At 35.3% G+C, this 26373-nt stretch overlaps 1 protein-coding gene across 3 annotated transcripts in view; it reads right to left on the reverse strand.

Moving 5' to 3' along the window:
• The window catches only part of gnal (guanine nucleotide binding protein (G protein), alpha activating activity polypeptide, olfactory type), a 244444-nt gene that overhangs the window by 24643 nt on the left and 193428 nt on the right, over positions 1 to 26373 (reverse strand). For all 3 annotated transcript variants that reach the window (XM_081352695.1, XM_081352696.1, XM_081352697.1), the window contains 2 exons: positions 18797 to 18851; positions 18632 to 18705 (listed from right to left, as the gene is read on the reverse strand). In XM_081352695.1, the coding sequence (XP_081208821.1) occupies positions 18632 to 18705; positions 18797 to 18851 (129 nt within the window). The remainder of the gene's footprint in view (positions 1 to 18631; positions 18706 to 18796; positions 18852 to 26373) is intronic.

The following is a 26373-nucleotide window of genomic DNA, read 5'->3' on the forward strand; positions in this document are numbered from 1 at the left end:
TCACAGTACTCAAAAAGAGCAGGCAAAGAGTACCCGGATGGCCAACTTCTTCCGGAGAGATTCTGAAGTGTGCATACGATGGACATTTTCCTAAATACATTCATACTACACACATTCATACTTTATAGAACATACTTTTTCAGCTGTCGTGAAGTAATTACTTATTCAAAATAGTACAAAAAAGTACAGAGGTTGAGTGTACATTCACTCACCGTGCACTCTTGTCTTGCATGTTTTGTTGAGCACCTGGTTTTTGTTTTCATTGTGTTCTGTGTTGCATTCGGTTCATGTTTATCATCAGCCTTGTGCTTTCATTTTGTCACCTTTTGTGTAGCATATAGCTCATGCTCAACATTGGCAGCATGCGTTTGTGTTGTTTTGTTCTGTGTAGCATACGGCTCCTGTTTTTCATCAGCCACATGCTTTCATGTTGTCATGTATTTTATGAACAGTGACAGCTCTTTGGCTTGGTTCAGACTGTCAGTCCAAATCCGATTATTTGTGTATACGATTGGAATCAGATCTAAAATTAGTGACTGTCCACATTGTGTATCACAACTGTTCAGATCCGATTTGTGTGTCAGTGCCGCTCTTTCATTTTCTGGAATATCTGCATTGGTTTCTATGGCAATGGCATTGCTTGGTAGGTATAGGCCAAAAACAGCAACAGCAAACACAACATAAAGGGGTTTGCAATACAGATGTTGTCTTATTTACAACATGAATTGTAATGTTGGACGTGTCGTTTTTAAGATGTAAAATAATGGACAAGGGCATTTTAACGTGTAGATTACGTGTTGTAGAGCATGTAAGCTACACAGTTTCTACATGGAAATCAACCTATTATAAAGGCTGGTTTCTTTTCTGTGCCTATATCAGATTTTACCAGTTTATTTGCTATGTTACTTGATCTTTTGTAAATAAATAAAGGAGGGTGTTTAAAAATATCTCTTAATGAAGGATCAGTCAAAAGAATATTCCAATATTTCTTTATATACTTAATTTGATATTATACTTATACTTATACTTATTATACTTCATTTGAATTTATTTGTGATTTTCTTTGTCTCCTATAAACTTGATTCAATAATTGTTGCATATTTAATTCTTTAGCCTTGTTATATGCTGATTGAAGCCAATAATGTGGATTTAAACTGATTAAACACTATATGAGATTGTTCTTTAAAACTCTCCTCGGAATCACAGATTCAGTGTAATCTATGAAATTGTTTAAACGGCAGACCCTTTTTTTAGTGAAAGAGGATGAAAGTAATTGTTATAATAATTGTTTCCATCTGTAGGTTTCTGAAAAACTGTAGTTTTTAAGTTGTTATTTTTCTTTACAATTAGCACATCTAGCAAATTAATCATATTTAGATTCTAGTCTAGAATTTAGAAAGTTTACGAATTCCAGTAGTTCTTTTTTTTTGTCCATGTCCAAATAAGGAAACAATTGTCAATTTAACGTAAACACATCTTTACATTTCCTAAAACAGTATTGTTAGGTTAAACATAATCTCACTCAAATTTCCCCATAAAGAGATTGGCATAATTTGGTTTAATCAGTTAATCAGATTTCCTTGTTTAACAATTTATTCACATCATCATCAACCAATCTTCAAAATATGTTTACAGAAGGATTAGTTGTTTCAGAAGTGAATGTACTCTTGGGTTTAAACATCTTAAAAAACTCAACCGTACATCCGTAGATGATGGTCCAGAAAAGGATTTTAATTTAATCTGTCTCATAAATTTAAACAATTCTACTTTCACCAACAACAACAACAACAACAACAACAACAACAACAAAAAAAGGATAACTAACAGCGGAAGGAATGAAAGAGAGACATTTTTTCAGTAAAGTTAAATATCTGAAATAAATATTTTTCTGATCAATTAAAACCTCATTGTCCTTTTCGATATCCCCTGTATCGGAGTTGATGAGATCACTTTGTAACAGTGTTAGGCCCTGTCCCAAATGGCACACTCCGGACTTGTGGACTTCCTCAGAGTCCACACTTTGGTGACGTCATATAGTGCAGACCTATAGGGCCCTTGGCGCGAGTCCACGAGGGCGCATTGAGAGGTATTTTTGGGACAGACTCGATCGTCACGCCGGAAATAATGGCCTGTTTTTTTTTTTTTTTTTTTTTTTTTTTCATTACAATATAAATCATTACAATGGAAATAATACAAAACAATGAACATGCACATGTGGGGATACAGACAAAATGAAAGTAAATAATAACAGTAAATAAAATATTTTTACAATTTATGTAAAACTTGTTCTATAATACAGGATATTTTCGAAGCTCTTTTATTGGAGGGGATTTTTTGAAGTGAAGAATAACTGTAAATCATAAGCAAAAAATTTGCAACTAGGTTTGAATTTAAGGTATATTGCTTTGTGAATATGATATTTACCCATCGTACAGAAAAAGTTTAATATATCATCTAGCTTTTTATTTTCAGAGACATCGTGAAAAATAACCTTACTGACAGAAATATTACAGGTCTGGTTGTTGTTGGACAGGAGAAATCACATTTTTTGCGCTCCAGCGTCTCATCTCCACGTCCACTACACAGCCTAATTTTACAGTTCTATATTTTGATATTGTGCATATCACCTGGGCATTAGACAATAGATATATCATGCTTATTTAAATGATGTATACAGTTGTACATAATAATACATAATGTTACATTTGAACTAAGATTGCAATTTTAAAACATAATGAAAATGTGCATGAGTTTCAGATGAATTTACAGGTTTCAATATTCATACTATGTTTACATATGACTCAGTAAAGCCCTGATATTCGGTTCTATTTATTTAATGAATCATAATGTGATCGTATTATTAAATGCGCTATTATTATGTTTGAGACATCAACCACTGGTCGATGACCATAATGTTTGTATAAACTGTAGGGAACAACTGGTAAAATGTACATTTAGGTCATAAAAACTGTAATATTTTCTTCTCAGCCATGTCAACAATTATCCGTGAGTGAAATCTCCTCCCATCCGTTGTCTGATTGGCCTTTCGCAAGGATTCCTGGGTAGTTAAAGTGCGTGAAGCCTGCTTCTATGCGGGCTTCGCGGAAGACCGCTTCAAGGGTACAAAGGGGGCGCTGCTGAGCACACTTCAGAGCGGTAAAATGCTGAATGGGACGGTCTACGGACTCGTAGACTCAGCGAGCACGCGCAATTCAAGTCCACGAGACCGAAAGTCCGCATGAAGTGCGCCATTTGGGACAGGGCCTTAGCTGCTACCCTTGTACTTTTTGTGTCATACTCACCACAAGGGGCGCATGAGCTTTAGACCTCTTGTATTTAAACGGGTAGTAGCATAGAAGTAGTCAGTTGGTCAGGACTGGCGAAAGAAAGCAAGCGCATGAGGTGGATTTTGTTTTCAGGAAACGTCAGGACAAATTAATAGATTCTAAAAGGACAAAACAGGAACGGTTCTTGAGTTGAAGTAGGTGGACATAATGGACGATTCTTCGGATGATGGTAATCAAGATATGGAGTTCCAAGAAGTACGATATAATAAAAGGAAAAAAGGAAGTAACATGGGTGATGAGTCTGAATATGAAAAACTATGTACAAGTAAAACCAGGGATTCAGGGCAAAGGATGATGAGAAACAGTGAGGAAAAGGAAATAAAAGTTATGATCACATTTGTCAAACAAGCAGAGCAATACATGCATCCTGTTAAACTATCAAAAGCGATAGAAAAAGAAGTGGGATCAGTGAAAGGGGCAACATGTCTGAGCAATGGAAGAGTCTTGATTAAGTGTAAGGATGAAAATCAGAAAGTAAAGATTCTAAAAATAGATGTGAAGAAATGTGGCATTATTTCAGCAGTAACCTTAAATGTAACTATGGAAGAAGTAAAAGGAAACTTGATTGGAGGCAAAGTTGCTTTGGCTAGAAGATTGACGACATGGAAAGATAATGAAAAGTGTGATAGTCTTTCTGTGCTGTTACACTTTGAAGACAGCAATATACCAGTCAAGGTGAAGCTAGGTTTCATCAGTTATGTGGTACGGGAGTATGTACCCCCTCCTTTACGTTGTTATAAGTGTCAGCGCATAGGACATACTGCTGCTGTTTGCAAAGGGAAAATGCGTTGTGCAAAATGTGGAGGGGAGCATGAATACGGGAAGTGTCAGGAAGGAGCTGATATCAAGTGTTGCAACTGTGGGGGAGAGCACAGCGCTGCATGCAGGATGTCCAGTACAGCAACAGGCTCGTGAAATCCAAAAGGTAAAATCCACCCAGAATGTAACATATGCAGAAGCAGCTCGTAGAGTGAAACATGTAGACGATACAAGAATACATATTAGACCGGAACAAACCTCTCAGAATGACAAGTCAATGGAACAGCTGAACTTGATAAAGAATGACTCAAATGACAACATTAACATGAGCAAAACTGATTTTGTGGCATTTATCTGTGCAGTGGTGAATGGCACTGGGCAGGTAGAAAGAAGATCGGATAAAATAAAAATTGTGGTAGAATGTGCAAACAAATTCTTGAACTTCATCAGTATATCAGCAGAGCAAGTTCACAAGATTCTACAGTCTAAAGAAGGGAGAACAGAAGGTAGTATAACAACAAATTATGATGCATCTCAGTGTAATGATATATAACATTCTCATGTTTTTCCTGTTGCTTCATTGGAATGCCAGAAGCTTAATCGCTAATGGACAGGAGTTTAAAAAGTATATTGCAGATATGAATAAATCTCCTGATATCATTTATATACAAGAAACATGGTTATGCAAGTCATTAGATTTTTGGCTGAACGGCTATGAGGTAATAAGGAAGGACAGGATTAATGGTAGAGGTGGAGGTGGAGGGTGTGCAACATTCATAAAAGAAAATGTGATATATAGACAAAGAAATAATGAAGGTAATGCAGAGAGCATATGTATAGAATTAATGGGTACACAGGGGGTAATCAGAGTGTTAAATTTCTTTATACCATGGTCTGGGTGAATACTCGATTGTGATTGGCTGCAGGGTGTCCGTTAAAAAGTGATAATGTACACCTAAATAAACCGCCAGGCGTAACCAAGGAAACCAAGTTATTGTTTGTAACTTGTAACTTTAGATTTCGATAGTAAAACTAATTAAAATATAAACTAATGTTTTAAAAATGTGTTATTTGGCAAGTGACCATGGTATAAGCGGGTTAATGCCCTTTGAGGTGTCCATTGTCAGGTATTAACGGCCTCCGCCGAAGTCCATTAATCACGCCTCGCCGTCGTCCATTAATACCTGATAATGGACACCTCGTCGGGCATTAACCCTTACATAATCCATGTTCAGAATTAACAATAGATATCCTGAAAAGTGCCATGGGAGAAAAGGCAAACAAAATGATTATATGTGGTGATTTTAATGCTCACAATCGTATTTGGGGTAGCAGGAGTACAGATAAAAATGGAGAAATAATAGAAGAGTTCATGGAAGATAACTCTTTAGTATGTTTAAATGATGGCAATCCAACAAGAATAGACATAGCAAGAGGTGGAATGTCATGTTTGGATATCACAATAGTTTCAGCATCATTAGCTGGTAAATGTATATGGTCAGTTTCTAAGAATAATATAGGAAGTGATCATTTTCCAGTGACGTGTAATTCAAAATAAGATTCAACTACAAAAATGTAATTATGGTGTAAGATGGATATATAAGAAAGCAGATTGGGGAAAACTTCAAATGTTATGTGAAGAACAATTCAAAAATCTGTCAGTAGAGGGTAGTGTTGATGACAGATATAATAAAGTAGTGAATGGCATTTATTTTGCAGCCTCTCAGTCTATCCCACTATCAAGTGGTATAAGTACAAGAAAGAATGTGCCATGGTGGTCAGAGGAGTGCTCGGCAGCAATCAGAGAAAGGAATAAAGCATTTCAGTTTTTAAAAAGAACACTCACCCCAGAAGCAGTCATAGATTATCAAAGAAAAGGGGCTTATGTTAAAAAGATTATTAAAAGTACAAAAAGGACAGCATGGCAAAACTTTTGCGATACAATAGGGAGGGAAACCGAAATAAATGCAGTCTGGCGTATGATTAAAAAGATGAATGGAATTGACAGCTTTAAAAAAATACCTGTAATGGAGGAAAATGGGAAGGTAGCTATCACAGATAAAGACAAGGCTACTATGTTGGCTCAAACATTTGCTAAAGCTCATAGCATTGAAAATTTAGATGATACATTTTTAACAAGACGACAACAAATTAAGAATATCTATGGAGATGCTTGCAAGAAAAAGCAAGATTTGAATAATATTTTGGATGACGAGTTTAGATATTTTGAATTAAAAACAGCAATTAATAACTCAAAGAGTACCACACCAGGAAAAGATATGATAAGTTATAGAATCTTAAAGAAATTATCACCAAAAGCATTAGAAGCATTATTGGACTTATATAATTATATATGGAATGAGGGTATCCTTCCTAAACAATGGAAAACGGCATTTGTGCTCCCTATAGCTAAGCCTGGGAAAGATATAACAAAATCTAGTAGTTATAGACCCATCGCTCTTACCTCTACACTATGTAAAGTAATGGAAAAAATGATTGTGAGGCGAATTACATTTTAGAGAAAAGGGAATTGTTATCAACATTTCAAGGTGGTTTTAGGAAAAGTACGTCTACAGCAGATGCTTTAGTATTGTTTGAAAATGAAGTTAAAAAAGCTTTTGTAATGAAAGAGTACATGCTTGCAGTCTTCTTTGACATAGAAAAGGCTTATGACACTTTGTGGAGGGAAGGTTTGCTAATTAAAATGAATAAAATTGGAATAGGAGGCAAATTTTATAATTGGGTTTTAGATTTTTTATTTGAACGCACTTTTCAGGTGAAAATTGGGGAAGAATTATCAGCTCCTTATAACATTCTAAATGGAACTCCACAGGGTAGTGCAATTAGCCCATTATTGTTTAATTTAATGATCAATGATGTTTTTGATAAAGTTAATAAACCAGGAATAGGATTGGCTCTTTAATGCAGATGACGGAGCATTATGGAAGTGAGGCCGTAATATTAAAAATGTAGTTAAAGGCATACAGGAGTCAATTAAAGAAGTGGAAGAATGGTCATTGGATTGGGGTCTAAAGTTTTCAGTCTCAAAAACACAATTGTTATGGTGATGCAAGGATGAACCCAATTGCAGACGGTTTGCAGGAAACAAGGTTTATTCTTTACAAATAACAGGGAAAACAAAACCCACGAGGGGGCAAAACAAGACAGGATAGACTAACAAGACTAGACTAAGACTGACAGAAAACAGAACAATAAACTAACAGCTAAGACAGGATCAAACACTTCACAAGACTTCTCAACAGGTTACTCACGAATGAATCTTCACATAAAGATTGGCAATGAACTGGCACAGGACAGCAAACACAAGGGGATTAAATAGGGAGAAACTAAAGATGACAACAGGTAACACAGATGATTAATAATGACTAAACAAGGGTAACAAGGGGGCGGGGTTATGTGACGAGACAACACAAGCACATGGCCCAAACAAATGGCCATGTGCTTGTACACAAAACATGGGTCTGTCATGATCCTGCCTCAAAACAAGAAAGATCTAGGACATGAAGGCAGAATCATGACAACAATATGTTATTCACAAAGAACAAGAGGAATGAACATTTAGATCTGAAGTTGTATGATCAAACATTGGAAAGAGTACTTGTTTTTAAATATCTTGGATTATGGTTTGATGGAAAATTAACATGGAAATGTCATATCAGTAAAACGGAGTCAAAGTGTAAAAAGATCTTAAATTGTATGCGTGCGGTTGCTAGTCACAATTGGGGAGCTAGCCGTAGTGCATTGTTGTGCATGTATCAAGCATTGATTCGTTCTTGCTTTGATTATGGATGTATTGTATATGGTTCGGCAACCAAGTCTTTACTGAAAAAATTAGATATAATTCAATCAAAAGCACTAAGAATGTGTTGTGGAGCAGTTAAAACATCCCCTGTAGATGCAATTGGAGTAGAAATGGGAGAGATGCCTCTAGATATTAGAAGGGAAAAACTGTCAATTACATACTGGGTAAATCTTCAACAATCAGCAAATAATCACCTTACTCGCAAAGTACTGGAGGAGTGCTGGGAATACTCATATGATGGAGGACACAGTTTTGGATGGAAGAGCAGAGTATGGGCTAAGGAATGTTGCATGGATAATAAGATCTTCTGTCCCAATATACCACTTACTGATACTCCACCATGGAAAGTCCCTGAACCGCTTGTAGATTTGAGCTTACTAGACAAGTCCAAAGAGGAGTACATTGGAAATGAGGTTAATGCTTTTTTTTAAATTAAGCATTAAGAAAAGGTTAATGCTTTTTTAAATTAAGCATTAAGAAAAAACACATTTTATTCAGTATTACGAATATTTACAGATGGTTCTAAGGAACCTATCAGTCAAAAGGTTGGATTAGGTGTATACAGTGCTATGCATAAGTTTAGACACCCATGCTAAAGTTGACTAAAAAGAGGAATAAAAAATCATCTTTTGGAAATTGAACTTAATGCCTTAATTAAAAAAAATAGGAAAAATCCAACCTTTAAGGACACCAATTTTCTTTGTGAATGAATAATGTATCGTAAATAAATAAATGTTCTTCCTTAAAATACAGGGTGCATAAGTTTGGACACCCCTATGTTAAATTCCCATAGAGGCAGGCAGATTTTTATTTTTAAGTATTTTTTTTATTATTATTTTTTAGGATACTATGCATCCTGATAAAGTTCCCTTGGCCTTTGGAATTAAAATAGCCCCACATCATCACATAGCCTTCACCATACCTAGTGATTGGCATGGGGTACTTTCCATAAGATCATCTCTCAATGCAAATCAAACTAGCTATTAGGCTAACTGGAATAAAACCATGCCAATCTCTAGGTATGGTGAAGGCTATGTGATGATGTGGGGCTATTTTAATTTGAAAGGCCAAGGGAACTTTATCAGGATGCATAGTATCCTAAAAATAAAATAAAAAAAATACTTAAAAATAAAAATCTGCCTGCCTCTATGGGAATTTAACATAGGGGTGTCCAAACTTATGCACCCTGTATTTTAAGGAAGAACATTTATTTATTTACGATACATTATTCATTCACAAAGAAAACTGGTGTCCTTAAAGGTTGGATGTTTCCTATTTTTTTTAATTAAGGCATTAAGTTCAGTTTCCAAAAGATGATTTTTTATTCCTCTTTTTAGTCAACTTTAGTATGGGTGTCTAAACTTATGCATAGCACTGTATATTCCACAATAAAAAAAAACAGATTAGTTTGAGGTTGACTGATGAGATATCTGTGTACACTGCAGAGTTAACAGCTATAATAATAGGACTACAGTGGGTCGAACAAGTCAGACCTAATAAAGTAGTAATATGTTCAGATTCTTCTTCAGCTTTAATTAGTATAGTACATGCAAGATCAGACAGAGAAGATTTATTAATGGAAGTATATTTATCATTATACAGACTGAAAGAGGCTGGAATAGTGGTGTATTTCTGTTGGGTACCAGCACATGTTGGGGTATCTGGTAATGAAGTTGCTGATAAATTAGCAAAAAAAAGCACTAGATAAGAGGGAGGTGGATGTTAAAGTACCTATGGGGAAAAAGGAGGCAAAATCGATTTTAAAGAGAAAGTTAATGAATAAGTGGCAAATTAGATGGGACAGTAGTAGCACAGGTTGATGGTGTTATCGTATCACACAGACAGTAGGGAGGATAAATTGCCAGGGAGGAAATAGGAAAGAAGTATTGCTGTCTAGGTTAAGACTGAGACATACAGGGTTAAACTCAACACTGGCAATTATGGGGTTACATGAAAATGGATTATGTGATGTGTGTGGTGTATCTGAAAGTGTATGTCATGTATTATTTATTTGTAGTAAGTATAATATATTTCGGGATGTATTATTCAGTCATTTGAAGAATGGAGAGGATAGAATGAAGAATGAGGATATTTCAGGAAAAGGTTTAATGGACAGACAGATATATAGAGCACTAATTGCGTTTATATATGATTCAGGTTTGGGATTTAGAATATAATATGCTTGAAACGTTGAACCCGCCATGGGGGCTGAGTGTGGACGGAGGAGCTGAACACGCAGCACCGGATGAAGCTCAATGAAACCTCTATTGCAGGTATGATAAATAATGATGATGTATGTGGGATGATAGAGTAAGGTTCAACAAGGAAATATAGATAGATAGTCAATGGTCCATTTGTGAGAAGGAAGAGGAAACTTCAGACTTATCACCCAAGATTAATTTGCCATCCAGCACAGTAGGTGGCGATAATGCTCCTTAGGAGTTAATCGCCATTAAACAAGAAGAAGAAGAAGAAGTAGTCAGTTTAACGCTTCACACTCCTGTCCAGTTGGTGGCGGTAAATGCACCATTTAGCTGGTTTGCCAACCGCCATAAAACTCCGAAAGAAGAAGAAGAAGAAGAAGAAGTTGTTTTTTTTTTTTTTTTTTTTTTTTTTTTTTTTTTTATTGAACAATATTAACAACCATAATTGGCCTGGTACAACAAATGAAACGTCTTCACAGACAACAGACAAGCACCTTACATAGGATAGAAAAAACAAATAAGGTAAAAAAAAAAAAAAAAAAAAAAAAAAAAAAAACGGGGTTTTCACTTTTCAGAAAGATTCACATCCTCTATCAAAGTAGATAAGATTAAGGCATTCTTTTTCTTCATTAACTTTAGTGATAAAAAATAATGACACAGTTCTTTATGAAAAACATTAAAATTTGGAAGTGTTTTCAGGAATCTATTCTTGTGTAAAAAGAATTTCCCAAGGATTATGAACGTATTAACTGCCAAGTCATGCACTTCATCTTTCATAAACATACCAAAAATTATATTTTCCTTTGTTAATGCAGGCAAATTTTCAAATTTAGGAAATAGCCAGTAATGCAAATCCTCCCAAAAGGTATAAGCAAATTTACATTCATAAAACAGATGTTCTGTTGTTTCAATCTGATCATCACAAAATGAGCAACAATTAACCTCAAAACCGAATCGACATCTCAAAAATTCCTTAGATGGATACACTCCATTGAGAATTTTAAAATGCACTTCCTTTGCTTTGGGTGCAACTGGAAATTTAAGAAATTTTGTTCTTAAAATTTTAACTTCAGTACTGGAAAAATATTGAAAAATTGAATTCTTTTTTGAGGAATAAGGGTATAATTCTTTCACAAAGGCTTTCCGAATTGTAATATTAGGTAAATTTATATGAGTAAGAGAAACTCCATTCACAAAAAGCATAGGAAGACAGGGGGTTACATTACTTTGAGAAACGCTGAAAGACATCTGGATTATAGATTGTGGTATTGCTTTGATAATGTTATCGTACTGTTTTCTGTCAAATAAATCAAATTTGGAACAGAAAGTCTCAAAAGACATAATGACTCCGGTATTGTCTAAAATATGCATTACTGACCATATTCCTTTCTCCCACCAATTATTGTAAAATAAAGACTTATTCCTAAATGCCACATACCTACAGTTCCACAAAGGGATGTTATGAGGACTGAAATTATGCTTGTAGATCATTTTCCAGTAAAGTAAAACCTGTTGATGAAACGCTGATAACTTAACGGGGAGTTTTTTAAGGTCATAATCACATCTAAGAAGGAGATTGACGCCTCCTAATTTTTTAAAAATTTGCCTGGGAATATGAAACCAAAAACTATATTCATTTTTCAAAAAGGATCTTAGCCAATTAATTTTAATAGTACCATTAATACATTCAATGTCAATTGCTTTCAGCCCTCCTTCATCATATTCTTTAACCAAGACTCCTCTTCTAATGTAGTGTGTTTTTCTTTTCCAAATAAAATTGAAGTTGGCTTGATTTATAGCTTTTATTGCATTCTTAGGAAATGAAATTGAATAAGCAGGGTATATGAGTCTAGAAATGCATTCCATTTTTGAAAGAAAAATTCGGCCAATAATAGAAATGTCTCTTTGAGACCACAAATTTAAATAAGTTTTACACTTATCTAGATTATTCCAAATGTTGAGATTATTAAGTGTGGCACTGTTCTTTGTAATGTGTATACCTAGGTATTTAACGGTATCTTTAATAGGAATATTATAAAAGGTTGACAGAGTGGAGTTATGAATTGGTAATAATTCACATTTTTTCAGATTTAACTTTAAACCAGATGCCTTAGAGAAAAGCTCTACAGTTTGGAGAATTTTTGGAACTTGGTTAATGTTTTTCATGAATATGGTCGTGTCATCAGCCAATTGGCTAATGACTAACTGTTTGCTAAACACTATCAATATTTCAAAATCAGAATGTTTTATTAGAATGGAAAGCATTTCTGCTGCAGCTATAAAGAGCAGGGGTGAGATGGGACAACCTTGCTTGATTCCTCTATCAATTGAAAATCTTGAAGATGTACCCTGAGGTAATATAACTGAGCTATTAGTGTTCTTATAAATTAATTTGACAAAATTAATAAAATTTTCTCCCAGTCCAAATAATTCTAAAGTGCGAAACATAAAATTGTGTTCAACCGTGTCAAAAGCTTTAAAAAAATCTAAAAATAAAATAAAACCATCATCAATCAAATAATTATAATCCAGTAAATCAAGCACAAGTCGTATATTATTGTGAATTGAGCGCCCCTTTAAAAAACCTGACTGTGTCTCTGAAATAATCTGTGAAAATCCCGTTTTTAATCTGTTTGCATAAATATGAGTTAAAATTTTATAATCATTATTTAGCAGGGTTATAGGCCTAAAGTTGTCTATTAAATTAGGATTTTTCCCAGGTTTGGGGATGAGTGTAATAATCCCTTGTTTCATAGTGGTTGGAAGAGAGTGGGATTCAGATATTTCTTTTAACATATTAAAAACAAGGTCTTTAATATTCTCCCAAAAATGCCTATAGAAGTTACTCGTTAAGCCATCTGAACCAGGCGACTTATCTAATGATAAACAATTCATGGCTTTTTCCACTTCAAGCATACTAATATCTGCATCACAAATATTTTTAAAACTCTCATCTACTTTGGGGATCCAATCTTTAATAAGATCAAAAAACACATCAGCATCTGAGTGTGAATAAGAGGAGGAATACAGTTTACTGTAGAAACTATAAATTTCCTTAGAAATCTTATCAGGATCTGTGCATTCTTGGTTATTAATTAGCAAAGACTTAATACCATTACGCTCTTGTCTCTTTTTCTCTAATCTACAAAAATATGCAGAGCTCCTTTCGCCCTCCTCTATCCACTTCGCCCTCGATCTTATATACGCTCCTTTGGCTTTATCAACATAAATTTTGTCTAGTGAGGATTGTAAAAGAAGAAGTTTTTGTTTGTCAATTTCATTTAAAGAAGGTCTAATACAAATACTGTTTATTTCTTTAATAATTTCTAATTCTTTTTTTCTGCTAATCCTGCTTAATAATTTACCCGAAGATATAGAGATCTGACGCACCTTATATTTTAAAAATTCCCATTTTTCCCTATATGTTGTAAAATTAGAATCTCCAGTAACACTATTAATTGTAGCTATGATTTTTTTACAAAAAATTTCACTGTTTAGAAGATTTGAATTGAATTTCCAGTACCCTTTTGGCCTTTGAAATGTTTTAGCAGGTTTAAGAATAAGTTTAACCATACAGTGGTCAGTTAAAGGAGCAGCAGAAACTGTAGAGATTGACTCCAGACCAGATCCAAAATCAGAAACCAGCCAGAAATCTAATCTAGATTTCACTGAACCATCAGGTTTAAACCAAGTGAAGACTTGGATACAAGGGTTTTTAGTCCGCCATACATCTATCAAATTAAACACACTACAAAAGTTAAGCAATACAGGATTGTAATGATGTCTTGTATATTTTGAGGGAGATCTATCAAGCCAATCATCTATTACCATGTTAAAGTCACCTCCGAAAATAAAATTATCAGTTGGATACCTTTTACCTAGATCCTTTGCAACTCTGATAACATCATCAATCATCATTTTGTTTTGGTTTTGATTATTATATCCATATATATTTCCCAGAATCAAAAAACTATCCTCTATTACAGAAACGCATATTATCCAATGACCAAAACTGTCCTTGGCAGTGGTTAGTATTTTCCCAGGAAAGTTGTTTAAGAGAATAGCAACGCCTGCTGACCTATTAGAACCATGAGAGAAGAGTATTTTATCTCCCCACTGGTTTGACCAGAATTTTTCATCAGTGTCAACAGAGTGAGTTTCTTGAAGAAAAAAACATTGTGCCCTTTCATTTTTACAAAAAAGGAATACTGATTTCCTTTTAACAAAATCTCTTAGACCCCTAGTATTAAGTGAAACATAAGAAAACATCTGGTTATGAGAGAACATAAAGGAATTAAGAAATACAAGAAAAAAAAAAAAAAAAGTTTAGATTTCTTGAAGTAAACATTGCAAGGCCCCTATCAATCATTTTTATATGTGATCAGAGTAATTATAAAACAAACTTGTTTCCTTCTAAACTAAATTAAGGATCTAAGGTGAACAAGCTTTAATAACTTATGTTGAAGTTTCCTTTGTTTGAAAACGTGAAACAAACCCCCTCCCTTTTTCTAAAGCTTTATATAAAACCCTGATGTTAAATTAACAAGCTAACAATTACATTTTTTTTCCTTTCATTTTTACCTCCCTTCTTTACATAGAGATTATTAAACTGATAACTCACTAATGTAATAACATGCCCTTTTAACTCCAACAGATATTTCTACAGGATATATATTTCGGTTAGGACAGAACTTATCAATATATACCTGAGGTATAAATATCAATCTGTTAGATTGATAGATTAATGACGTGCCTTTGTCCAAAGCGCTGTCTAATCCAGAGTAACCCTGTTACCGTTGATGTAGCCCACATGTCCTCTGTAATACACATTTTGGCCAGCCGCCCTGGCCTGCTCCATCTTCGGCCATGCAGCTGCACGAGCCTCCCTGTCAGCTTGGCAAAAGTCTTGCTTGAAATGAATCCCCAAATCCTTGCAAACCTTAGAGTTTTTGGACAACTTCCAGATGGCATCACGGTGGAATCTCATGGTGAACTGGATAATAACCTGACGATCTCTCCCCTCTTCTTTTCTCCCGATGCGGTGCACAGTATCAACTACCGAATCCATCGATGTGTTCCACTGCGGCGCTAATTCAGACAGGATACTCTTGACAACGTCTCGGGTGTTTTCGTCAACTTTTTCTTTCAAACCATGTATTTTAAGGTTCCAGCGTCTCTTGTAACGCTCCACCTCCGTGACTTTTTCTTTCAGCTCCTCGTTATCCTTTACGAGATGGGGCAACTCTTTTTCAATCGCTTGAATTTTGACCTTACACTCTTTAATCTCAGTGGCATTCAGCTCCACTAGTCTGGTAACATTAGCCACCATGACAGAGTTTTCTCTCAGCTGGTCGCCGAAGCGGTCAATTCTGGAGGTGAGCTTATCTATAGCTTCAACAAGAGACGCGTTTGGCACTTCAGACAAATCCTGTGAGGTTTTAACCTTCGAAGGTGGCACTGTACCTTTCGATGGAGTTGGAGGGGAACCTTTTCTCTTTGTCCCACCACCACTGGTTGAAACATCCATCTGCCCATAACCATGGTCCGTGTTTGCTTGGCCTGAGGTAACGTTAGCGACTGATCTAACATCTGACTTTCCGTTTGGCATTTTCGGTTAAAACTTCGATTGGGCTTTAAAAATATGGAATGGAGAGTTTCAAATCCTAATTTAAAAGTTCAGTTAACTGTTTTTAACCTTTAAACCAATCACATTGAATTTTGAAGTAAAAAATTCCGGGGCAGGTGAACGAGAGCTCAGAAAGTGCTGCTTGCCCGTTCCGCCATCTTGCCGAACCCAGAAGAAGAAGAAGTAGTCAGTTTGTTTGGAAGAGGGAAGCATGGTTTTATATAGCACCTCCAGCAACACTCATTAGAATCCTGATTGAGTAACTTTGTTTCCCGTTCAATTATGTAAGTTTTGTTTCTCCTTATGTTGTGCATTTGTTTTCACTTGATGTATATAATTTATGGGTGGGCTCTCTAGCTAATGCTCGATTTATTTTCTTTTTGTAGATGGACTCTTTAAATGTTACCTTATATTTTGGGGTGTTGAATCGGTATGAGTTGCTAAGGCTCTACTGATATGGACTTCAAGTGGTTTCTACCCAATGGATTGTTCTCACTGCATTATCTTGTGGATTATCAAATATCGTAAGTACAAGGATGTGACTGTGGGCTATCTTGTTTTTCTTGGAATATTGGAAGAGCACTTGAAGGGCTATTTTCTATTTTTGTGTGAGCGGGTTTTTTGATTCATCATCAACTTGGACATCATCCTAAACATTGACTATTTAAATTTTTCATTGATATGATTTCATACTTGCCCAAAGAATCACTCATCTACAACCTTGAACTTATATATATTATTATTATTATATGTATTATTATGTCCATATATATATATATATATATATATATATATATATATATATATATATATATATATATATATAGATAGATATATTCCTTTTTTTTATTGTCATTTTCTATTGATTAAGCCTTACTTTGCAGACCATCTGTCAGTATACTGCTTTCATTCGCTGGACTGGTTTTATTTCAATTCATTTTCATATAAATTCATTGTTCTGTTTATTTCTTCTGGTTTTCCTAAAACATTCAATTGTTTCTTGGTGAAACTGAAACCCCTCTTGGCTTCAATTTTTTTTTCACATTCGCTGAGAGAGTTCTCAATAACGGTCAGTTCTTTAGTTGAAAACTCAATGATCAAAAGCATCAAATCCAAAGAACAATGGCTGAGAATCTTACTCCATCTCTTAAGAAAACTCATCATCTTGACCAATTGTAGGAGCTTTTTCTATATGCAACCCTCTTGGTATTCTACCCTTGCAGTAATATTTACTCAATATTTTATCATGAGATCATAACAAATATATTTGTGATTTTCTGAGTTGATCTTCCAACTGGTTCACTTACTTTTTTTCTGAGATAGCTTGATCAAATAAGTCACCAAGAATTAAGATCCTAGACTTGTCTCCAATGCTTTAAGTAAACGTCTTCGCTCTTGTAACTAGATTCATTAACTTTCTCAAAAGACATCTTTGGTGGCAGCTAATTATTAAAAAGTCATTTATATATATAACACATACATACAGTACAGGTCAAAAGTTTGGAAACATTACTATTTTTAATGTTTTTGAAAGAAGTTTCTTCTGCTCATCAAGCCTGCATTTATTTGATCAAAAATACAGAAAGAAATGTAATATTGTGATATATTATTACAATTTAAAATAATTGGTTTTCAATTTATTATACTTTAAATTATCATTTCTTTCTGTGATGCAAAGCTGAATTTTCAGGATCATTACTCCAGTCTATCACATGATCCTTTAGAAATCACAAATCATTCTAATATGATGATTCATTATCAAAGTTGGAAACAGTTCTGCTGCTTAACATTTTTTCATAACCTGTGAAACTTTTTTAGGATATTTTGATGAATAAAAAGTAAAAAAAATAAAAATAAAAAAAAGAAGCAAATGTTTTAAAAATAGAAATCTTTTGTAACAACAATATACACTACTGGTCAGTAATTTGGGGTCAGTAAATTTTTTCTTTCTTTTTTTGAAATAAATCAATACAAGCATGTGTTAAATTGATAAAAAGTGATAGTAAAGAAGATTTATATTATTAGAAAATATTTTTTTATTTTGAATAAATGCAGTTCTTTTTAAACTTTTATTCATCAAATATATTAGGCAGCAGAACTGTTTCCAACACTCATAATAAATCAGAATATTAGAATGATTTCTAAAGGATCATGTGATAGACTGGATGTCACATGTGACACTGAAGACTGGAGTAATGATGCTGAAAATTCAGCTTTGCATCACAGGAATAAATTATTTTTTAAAGTATATTCAAATAGAAAACTATTATTTTAAGTTGTAGGCTAATAATATTTCACAATATTACTTTTTTTTTTTCCTGTATTTTTGATCAAATAAACGCAGCCTTGATAAGTATTAGAGACTTCTTTCAAAAATATAAAAAAGTAATGTTTCCAAACTTTTGACCTGTACTGTATATATAATTATTATTTTAATTGTTTTGCTTAAATACTGTAGTTTTCAGTATTCCGTAGAGCACAGTGATTTCATCTTTCTTTCTTTTTTTTCTTTTCTTTTTTTTTACAAATTACATTATTATAAAAATATAATTGAAATGTTGGGCTGAAAAGTAACATGGATTTGAAAAATGTAGTATTTTGATATTTGCCCCTTTTGATCCATGTTGTCCAGCATGATTTGAGAATTTTCTAAAAATATGCCTTTTTGTACTGTAAGGAGTTTCCAAGGTCATTGTCACAAATTTACTTAGATTTGATCTAGGAATGGCAGAATCATACTTCATATATTCATTTGTTTATTTTATTTAAAGTCCTAAAACTGAATTACTTAATTGTCTTTTAGAGCCCACTGTACATTAAAATGCTTTATTGTAAATGTATTTAAACATATAATATCAAAATGTTGACTTACTGAAAGTTGACTTTGTCTACTTGAAATCGAGTTTCAAAAATCCCTGAAGTCAAAACACGGCACCGTAGCAAATCCTGAAAGAAATGCACAAACTCTGTTCATTGACACTAAAAGCTAATAAAAAATAAATAAATAAATAAAAATCCAGTGTGACAGTGTCCTCACCTGGTCTGTCGGTGTATAGTCACTCTGTCGTACAGACTCAATTCTGTCCAGGAAGCTGAAAATAGGTACAAGACAAATTAACATTATACACCACACAATGAAAATCACACTATGATTTTTTTATTATTATTATTATTATTATTATTATTATTTATTTATTTATTTATTTTTTGGATGGGGTTTGGGTTTTGAGTTTATCATGAAATTAATTTTGTCACTTACACTTATACCTAGTAAACCCTATGTAGTGAGGACCAAATGTCACCACAAGGTTAGTAATACCACAATTTTTTTTGACCGTGAGGAAATTTTATTTGTTTTATTTTACATGAGAAAACAGCTAATATATCATACTATATTATTATTCTTAATTTATTTTTTGAAAATGTAAAAATACATAGTTTTCTGTGATGGGTAGATTTAGGGTTAGGGGATAGAAAATGACATCAATGTCATTAGTTCAGTATATAAAAAAAAAAAAACATTAACGCCTATGGAATGTCCTGATAATGATATGAATACGTTTGATATGAATACGGGCCAAATATCATAACATGTCAAATGTCATCGGTAAAATCATATTGTCATTTAAATCTAGTGTTTTGCACATGTTTCTGTAATGGGTAGGGTTTGGGTTTGGCGATAGATTAAATATCATTATATAATCAATTATATATCACTTTATACAATACTGTTTGTTTCAAAAACAGAATACAATTCCGCTGTAAAGCAGCTCTAATTATTTAGCTGAAATGAGTTTAGTGTTGATTGTTTGGTTCAATTGTGTAGTTCATCAATTATGAAATGAGTTCAATTTATCTATAAGCAGCTCTGGAGGCAAAAGTGATGTCATCAGCTCAGTTTAGTTCTAATCCCATAGTGTCATTGCATTCAAGTTAATAATATTGCTGACAAAATAATTAATAATTAATAATTAAATGTCCCCAACTAAGCAAAAGGCGACTCCATCGACAGAAATGGGCAAAAATAAATAAAAAATGTCATGTTTAATTTTTTTTTTTTACATTTATAGTGAAACAAACTTGTGTGTGTGTGTGTGTGGTTATCGTATTACTTATGTATTTGATTAAGTGGGTGGGTGTGTGTATATGTATGTATGTATATTTGTTTATTTTATGCAAAAGTTTGGGCATCCCTGATAATTATCATAATTTCAGTTTATAATCTGCTGGGCTTTCAAAGTAGCAACTCCATTTCGATATAAGTTATACCTTATGGAAACAGTAAGATTTCAGTTCTGAAATAACATTTATTGAATCAACAGAAACAACACAATGTGAGTCATAACAAAAAACGACAGGTCCAAAAATTTGAGCACCCCAATGGAATTACCACATCAATATTTAGTAGAGCCTCCTTTTGCTGAAATAACAGCCTGTAATCGCTTCTTGTAGCCACTGATAAGTCCCTGAATTCTGGCTGCAGGAATGGGTGAAATCCATGCGACCCTCAACTTTGACAAAGTTTCTAGTACCTGTGCTTGCCACAGAGCCCCATAGCATGATGGACCCTCCACCAAATTTTACAGTAGGGAGCAGGTTCTCCTGGAACGCTATTTTTTTTTTCACCAAACAAAGTGCTTCCGGTTGTGACCAAATAACTCTTAGTTTCATCTGTCCACAGCACATTATTCCAAAATATTTCTTGCTTGTCCAGATGAGCCTTTGCATACCTCAAACGACTCTGCTTGTTGGCAGTACGCAGAAAAGGCTTTTTCCGCATCACCCTTCATTGAGCTGTTCCTTGTGCAAGTGCGCTGGACAGTGGAACGATGTACAATGACACCATCAGTAGCATGATGTTCTTGGAGCTCCTTGGAGGTGGTCTGTGGTTTGTCTGTGACCATTCTAACCATTCTTCGCCTTTGCCTTTCAGATATTTTTCTTGGCCTATCACATCTTTCCTTCACAAGGACTGTTCCTGTGGCCCTCCATTTTCTAACTATATTTCTGACTGTGGAGACAGACCTTAAACCTTTGTGATAACTTTTTGTACCCTTCTCCTAATTCATATTGATGAATTATCCTAGTTTTTAAGTCATTCGAGTTATTTTGAGGTTCCCATGTTGCTACTTTCCAGTAGAGAATCAAAGAGAAACACAACACAACAATTAGCGACCTTGAATGTCCCTTTTCATGATTGGATGCACCTGTGTTTTCAGTCTACTGTTCATTGAGCCAATTAAATTAATTATGTGTTGCAATCAATCAGCATTTAGTGACTACAGGTATTCAAATCAACACAATTGAAAGGGTGGCCAAACTTTTGCACAGCCTATTTTTCACATTTGATTTTATTTCATATAACTCAATACTGCTACACTAATGGTGCGTTCACACCGGACGCGAATAGCGCGTCAGGCGCAAATGATTTCAATGTTAAGTCATTCCAAAGACGCGTTACGCGTGTAAAAGATTCCTGAAGCGCGAATGATTTTATTAGTGCTTTTTGTGCATTCACGTGTTTGACGCGAATTCGCGTCTGCCGCCCGAGTTGAAAAATCTGAACTTCTGCGTCAATTCGAGCCGCGTTAACCAATCAGGAGCCTGCTTGCTGCATCACGTGGTGAACTGACAATTTATAATGTTATTTTATGTTTGGCCTCATGAATTTGGCCCTTTATTGAATGCTATTTATTCCATATCTATTCTAGATTATATGAAACTTTATTAATCTAATGTAAAGACAACAAACACAATTTAGTGTATAAAAACTTTAAAAAAAAAAGGACAGGTTTCCTGTCACAGGACAGGTTTCACTTTTGGAGGCTGGCTCCATTTATTATCAAAACAAAAATAAATGACAGATTAGGTGGGTGCGGGCGAGGGTGAACCTCGCGCCGGGCTGTACAGCGCGGGCTCGTCAGGCAGCGACCACCACTCGAGGCCGAGGCTTATACGGCCTACGCTGTCCTCGTCAGCGTCCTCACTGTTAAGTCCACCAAACCTACCTCCTGGAGCAAATTGTGAAACTCCTGAAACCCTCCGGAGGGTCTGGTGGACCCGAGTACAGCGACGATGTCCCCTACGCTGCTGTTTCTGCTCTCCAGAGCATATACGAGCGGTGACTCTCTCGATTAATGCTAATGCTCGATAAACATCTAAAAAAAGATGTCCGCCAACAGGTTTCGAAACTTTCGCCTCTGACGCGCGTAAATTTCGATTCAAACTTTAGATTTTACGCGCGTCAATTTCGCTCTTGATGTGCAAATGCACACAAAGTGGTCAAGCATATAACTAGATGCGGCAGGCGCGAATTTGACGCGCTTTTCGCGTCCGGTGTGAACGCACAGTACGAAGTTTTGTAAGAAAAAAATCACATTATCCATCTTTCTCTAGAAACCGAATGGCATATCACTACGATCTTTATTTATTTTTATTTTTTTAAAAGACAAAGCAAATTATTATGCAACCTCAGAGGGGTGCCCAAACTTGTGCATAAAACTCTAATTATATACCAAACAATTAGTGTCAAATGATACACTTTCTGCACTATTAACCACCTAAAACATGAATTTAAAATTATTTTTCCATTTTCTAAAGTTTTATTGTCTTGTGCTGTGTCAGTATTGGCCTCCAGGCGGAGCTCTAGCATAGATCACTTCAGCCCTGCCAGACTTCCGTGCCTTGAATTCTTGACCTGACAACTGCATATATATATTTTGCGACTATAAAGGTTATGAGGTGAGCACTGCAAGTTGTTATATACCGTTACAAAATAACCTGTTTTTGAAATGCACATCTTGCTGTATCTGTATGGGGGTCAAAGAATAAAGTCATTTTGGGCTAACATTATCCGGCAGACAGCACTTATTTATGAATTCATGCTCAATACATATATGAATGCATGAACAATTTAAAGCATATTATCAATGTATTTTAGTTGACCTGATTCACTACAGCAGCACAGTGGGGCTGAGATGACCTTTAATAAAAGGGTGGCCCCTTTATGCTGAAGGGGAAGTGTCAATGGATATTTCCACCTTTTGAATGGCCACTTTAAATGGAGCGGCCTACATGCAAAATGACGTGCAAAATACACGCAGATAAAGACAAAAATAAGGTATCCACAGACTATATTGGGAAATATAAATTGTGGTTTCCAGGGCTGGAAAAGTTGGATGGACAAATGCTTAGATGGACATATAATCAGATCACAAAAATCATTCAAAGCAGCATGAGTCATGACTGAATTCAGATTATTATTATTTTTTTTACACTAGTCCATTACTGTGACATTACTGATGACAAATTCATTCTGTGTTATGGTCTCTCCTTGTGTGTAGCAGATTTATGGAATATCTGTGGTATATGCAGGTAAACATGAAAGTACTGATAGTCTGTACCTGCATGCTGGTCTGTTATTACCGCCCCAAAACAAAACTGTGATTGTCATTTGACATGGCAGTCAGATGGCCTATTCCTGACTAAGTAGGCTGTCTTGGCCAACTGCAGTGGCTATAGAGCCTAGACCTTAACTTCTTAGACAAAAGTCTGGCTATGCGAGATTAGATGAACCCTAAACTGCGAATTTGCATGTGACCAATGGAGGAAATGAATGTCACAATTCACTGCACAGCACCCATCTCAGATTTTTTTTTTTTTTTTTTTTTTTGCATAGCATCTTAATAAAATTAAGTTGTGCCCTTTCACTGTAACTGTTTTCACAATATAGGTTAATGCTGCAATGTTACAAAATCGGTGTTTCCCCTAGAAATTTTTCCAGCAGCGGTGCTGTTACGTGCCGGAGGTTGTTACCAAGCCGGTCGCCGGGGGTCCGGGGGTGCAAGATTTTTTTCTTTTTAATAACCCCTTAAAGCATTACTTCTGGCAAGTTTTGTGGATAGAAATGGACATTTTGAGACATACAAATTTGACATACCATCAACAGAAGGCATGATTATTGCAGCACATACCTTGAACTGGTCACAAACAGGATTAGGACAGGATTATTCATGTTTTTCTTTTGTGTTAATTTTCAGATGTAAGGTAGAAATTGATAGTGGAAAAATGAAACTCTTTCCTCCCTCACCTGCACTACTGATCTTTTTTTCTGTAACACACTTTAGCACTTAGATACATCATCATGTAACCAGTACTTTCATTTATTTTATCCTGTAGACATTTTGAACATTAAAATCCAAATGAAACTTTTCATTAGTTTAAAAGGTGACTAGCTTGCATAGCCTATTTTACTTCACTAACCTCCAGGGACGTGCAAAGAGTTCATCAGGGGCAGGGGCTCAAATGTAATGCTGTGATTAATCGCATGTCCCCCAAACTTGTAATCATCAATATTTAAATGTAGAATCACTAATTAAATTAAACACACAAAAAAGGGGAAAAAAAGAAAAATGTCCGCACAAATTGGACAAATTTTGACTAATTATCAAAATAAAGTATAGTCATACAAAGCTCTTATTACCAGAGCATGTGACCAGAGCAGGTAATTTTACCATTGTTGCCCAGCATGGCTATTCCAGCTCAGTAGGGCTATTGCAAACAGAAGTCTACCACTGAGAAATTTCACGTTATTTGAGCGGACTTTGCTTTTCCAGTGCATGATCGGCGTTTGGGCCGTTAAGGAGCAGAACGCGCAGCGCAAACACGGAGCGGAACATTGAGCAGAGAGCGCAATGCGCCGACACACCACACGGAATGGAGAGCGCGGCGCAAACACCGAGCGGAAAAGACCCACACGTGAAGTTACGAAACTAGCTGCGTGAGAATGAAACCTGATCGCCGAACACGGAGGGGCGGGACGGTATATTTTCCATAGACAAAAAAAAAATGGACACAGCGACCCCATAGACTTCAACGGAGAAAAGTTCGTACCGCTTTCTCCTTTCCACAAGCGCTTGCTCGCTCTCCCGTGGCGTCTGTCGTTGTGTCTATCGCCGCGTCGCTTCTATTATGAGTGCGCTTTCCGCGCGCCCACATTTGAAATATTTGCATGTGAACGACTCCTTATGACAACGTGTGTAAGTGAATGTCGTGTTATAGAGCTGGTAAGTCCCGCCCATCCGTAAAACCCCAAGTGGACCTCTAGGTTGAAAAATCGTCAATGCAAGTGAATGGGAGAAAATAATTATTTTCTGGTCCCGTTTGAATTGTGCCATGAATTGAACATATGTTGTCTGTGAATTTATATAACTTTTCATGTTACGAGTTTGACAGTATATGGTATGATTCTTCGGCTAGCAGTTGTGGAAAAGACATAACGAGAAAGATTACATGTCGCCTATGTGACGTCACCCCATAAAGTTGATTTACCCGTGGTTTTCGCCAACCTCAACGATTTTGTCCTCTCCCTGAAAGAAGGCGATGAAGTGCATCAAAGACACAGCCATGTTTAGCGGGATCCGTGAGCTAGTGTGTTGACGTTTCAAACGCGTCGAAAGCAGCGAAGAGTTGTAGTCCACAAAGTGCTCTGACACAAAGTCTAACCGTATCAAACTTCTACCTGCTAAATTCTAGCATTCTTTACACGAAAGGTTATATAAAAAATTCACAGACAACATATGTTCACATTCATGGCAAAATTCAAACGGGACCAGAAAATAATTATTTTCTCCCATTCACTTGCATTGACGATTTTTCAACCTAGAGGTCCAGGGGCATTAGCGGAAGGGGCGGGACTTACCAGCTCTATTACTGATGATGTGAAGATTTTGCAGCGGCGCTAAAAATCCAGCGGCGGCGCTGCGCCGCTGCTTAAAGGGCACCTATTATGCAAAATTCACTTTTACATGGTGTTTGAACATAAATGTGTGTTGGCAGTGTGTGAGCAAAACCACCCTAGAATGATAAAAATCCACCCAGTAGTTTTTTTACTATCTCAATAAATCATAAGCACTGTCTCAGAACGCCCTGTTCTAGATTTCCCTCACTGTGACGTAGAAATGAGCTAAGCCCCACCGACGTGATTTGATTGACATCTGGTTTTGGCATAGACCCCGCCCTCGGTGATCTGCATCCTCCATTGTTTCAACGACAGCCGGTAATGTCTCCTAAGAAGTGTAGGTGTTCTGTTGTGGGATGTAAGAATGGACATACTAGTCTTCACTGACATCAGAGCCACTGAAAACGCAGCGGATGGATTTTATTTATGAAGAAAAGGCACCACTTAAACTTCCTAAATACGAGATTCATTTTCTGACTGACTGTTTAGTGAACGAGGGTCAAAGTTAATCCTCAAGTGTGGATCGTTGCCTACTGTTCGCGATCCAACGTCACCTCCAGAAGTATGGAATGCCAAAGCTGCCAATATTAAAAATAAATAAATACATAAATAAATATACAAATAAATGTAAAAAATAAAAAATAAATAAATGTATATATAAATAAATATACATAGAAAAGCAAAAAAACTAAAATAATTATTTATACATTTATTTCCTTATTTATGTATTTATTTATTTATTTCCATATTTATTCTTTTATTTATTTATACATTTATTCATTTATACATTTATTTATTTATACATTTATTTATTTTTACATTTATTTATTTCTACATTTATGTATTTCTACATTTATTTATTTCTTCATTTATTT

Source organism: Scardinius erythrophthalmus, assembly GCF_964197995.2.
Source record: "Scardinius erythrophthalmus genome assembly, chromosome: 22".
Lineage (NCBI taxonomy): Eukaryota > Metazoa > Chordata > Actinopteri > Cypriniformes > Leuciscidae > Scardinius > Scardinius erythrophthalmus.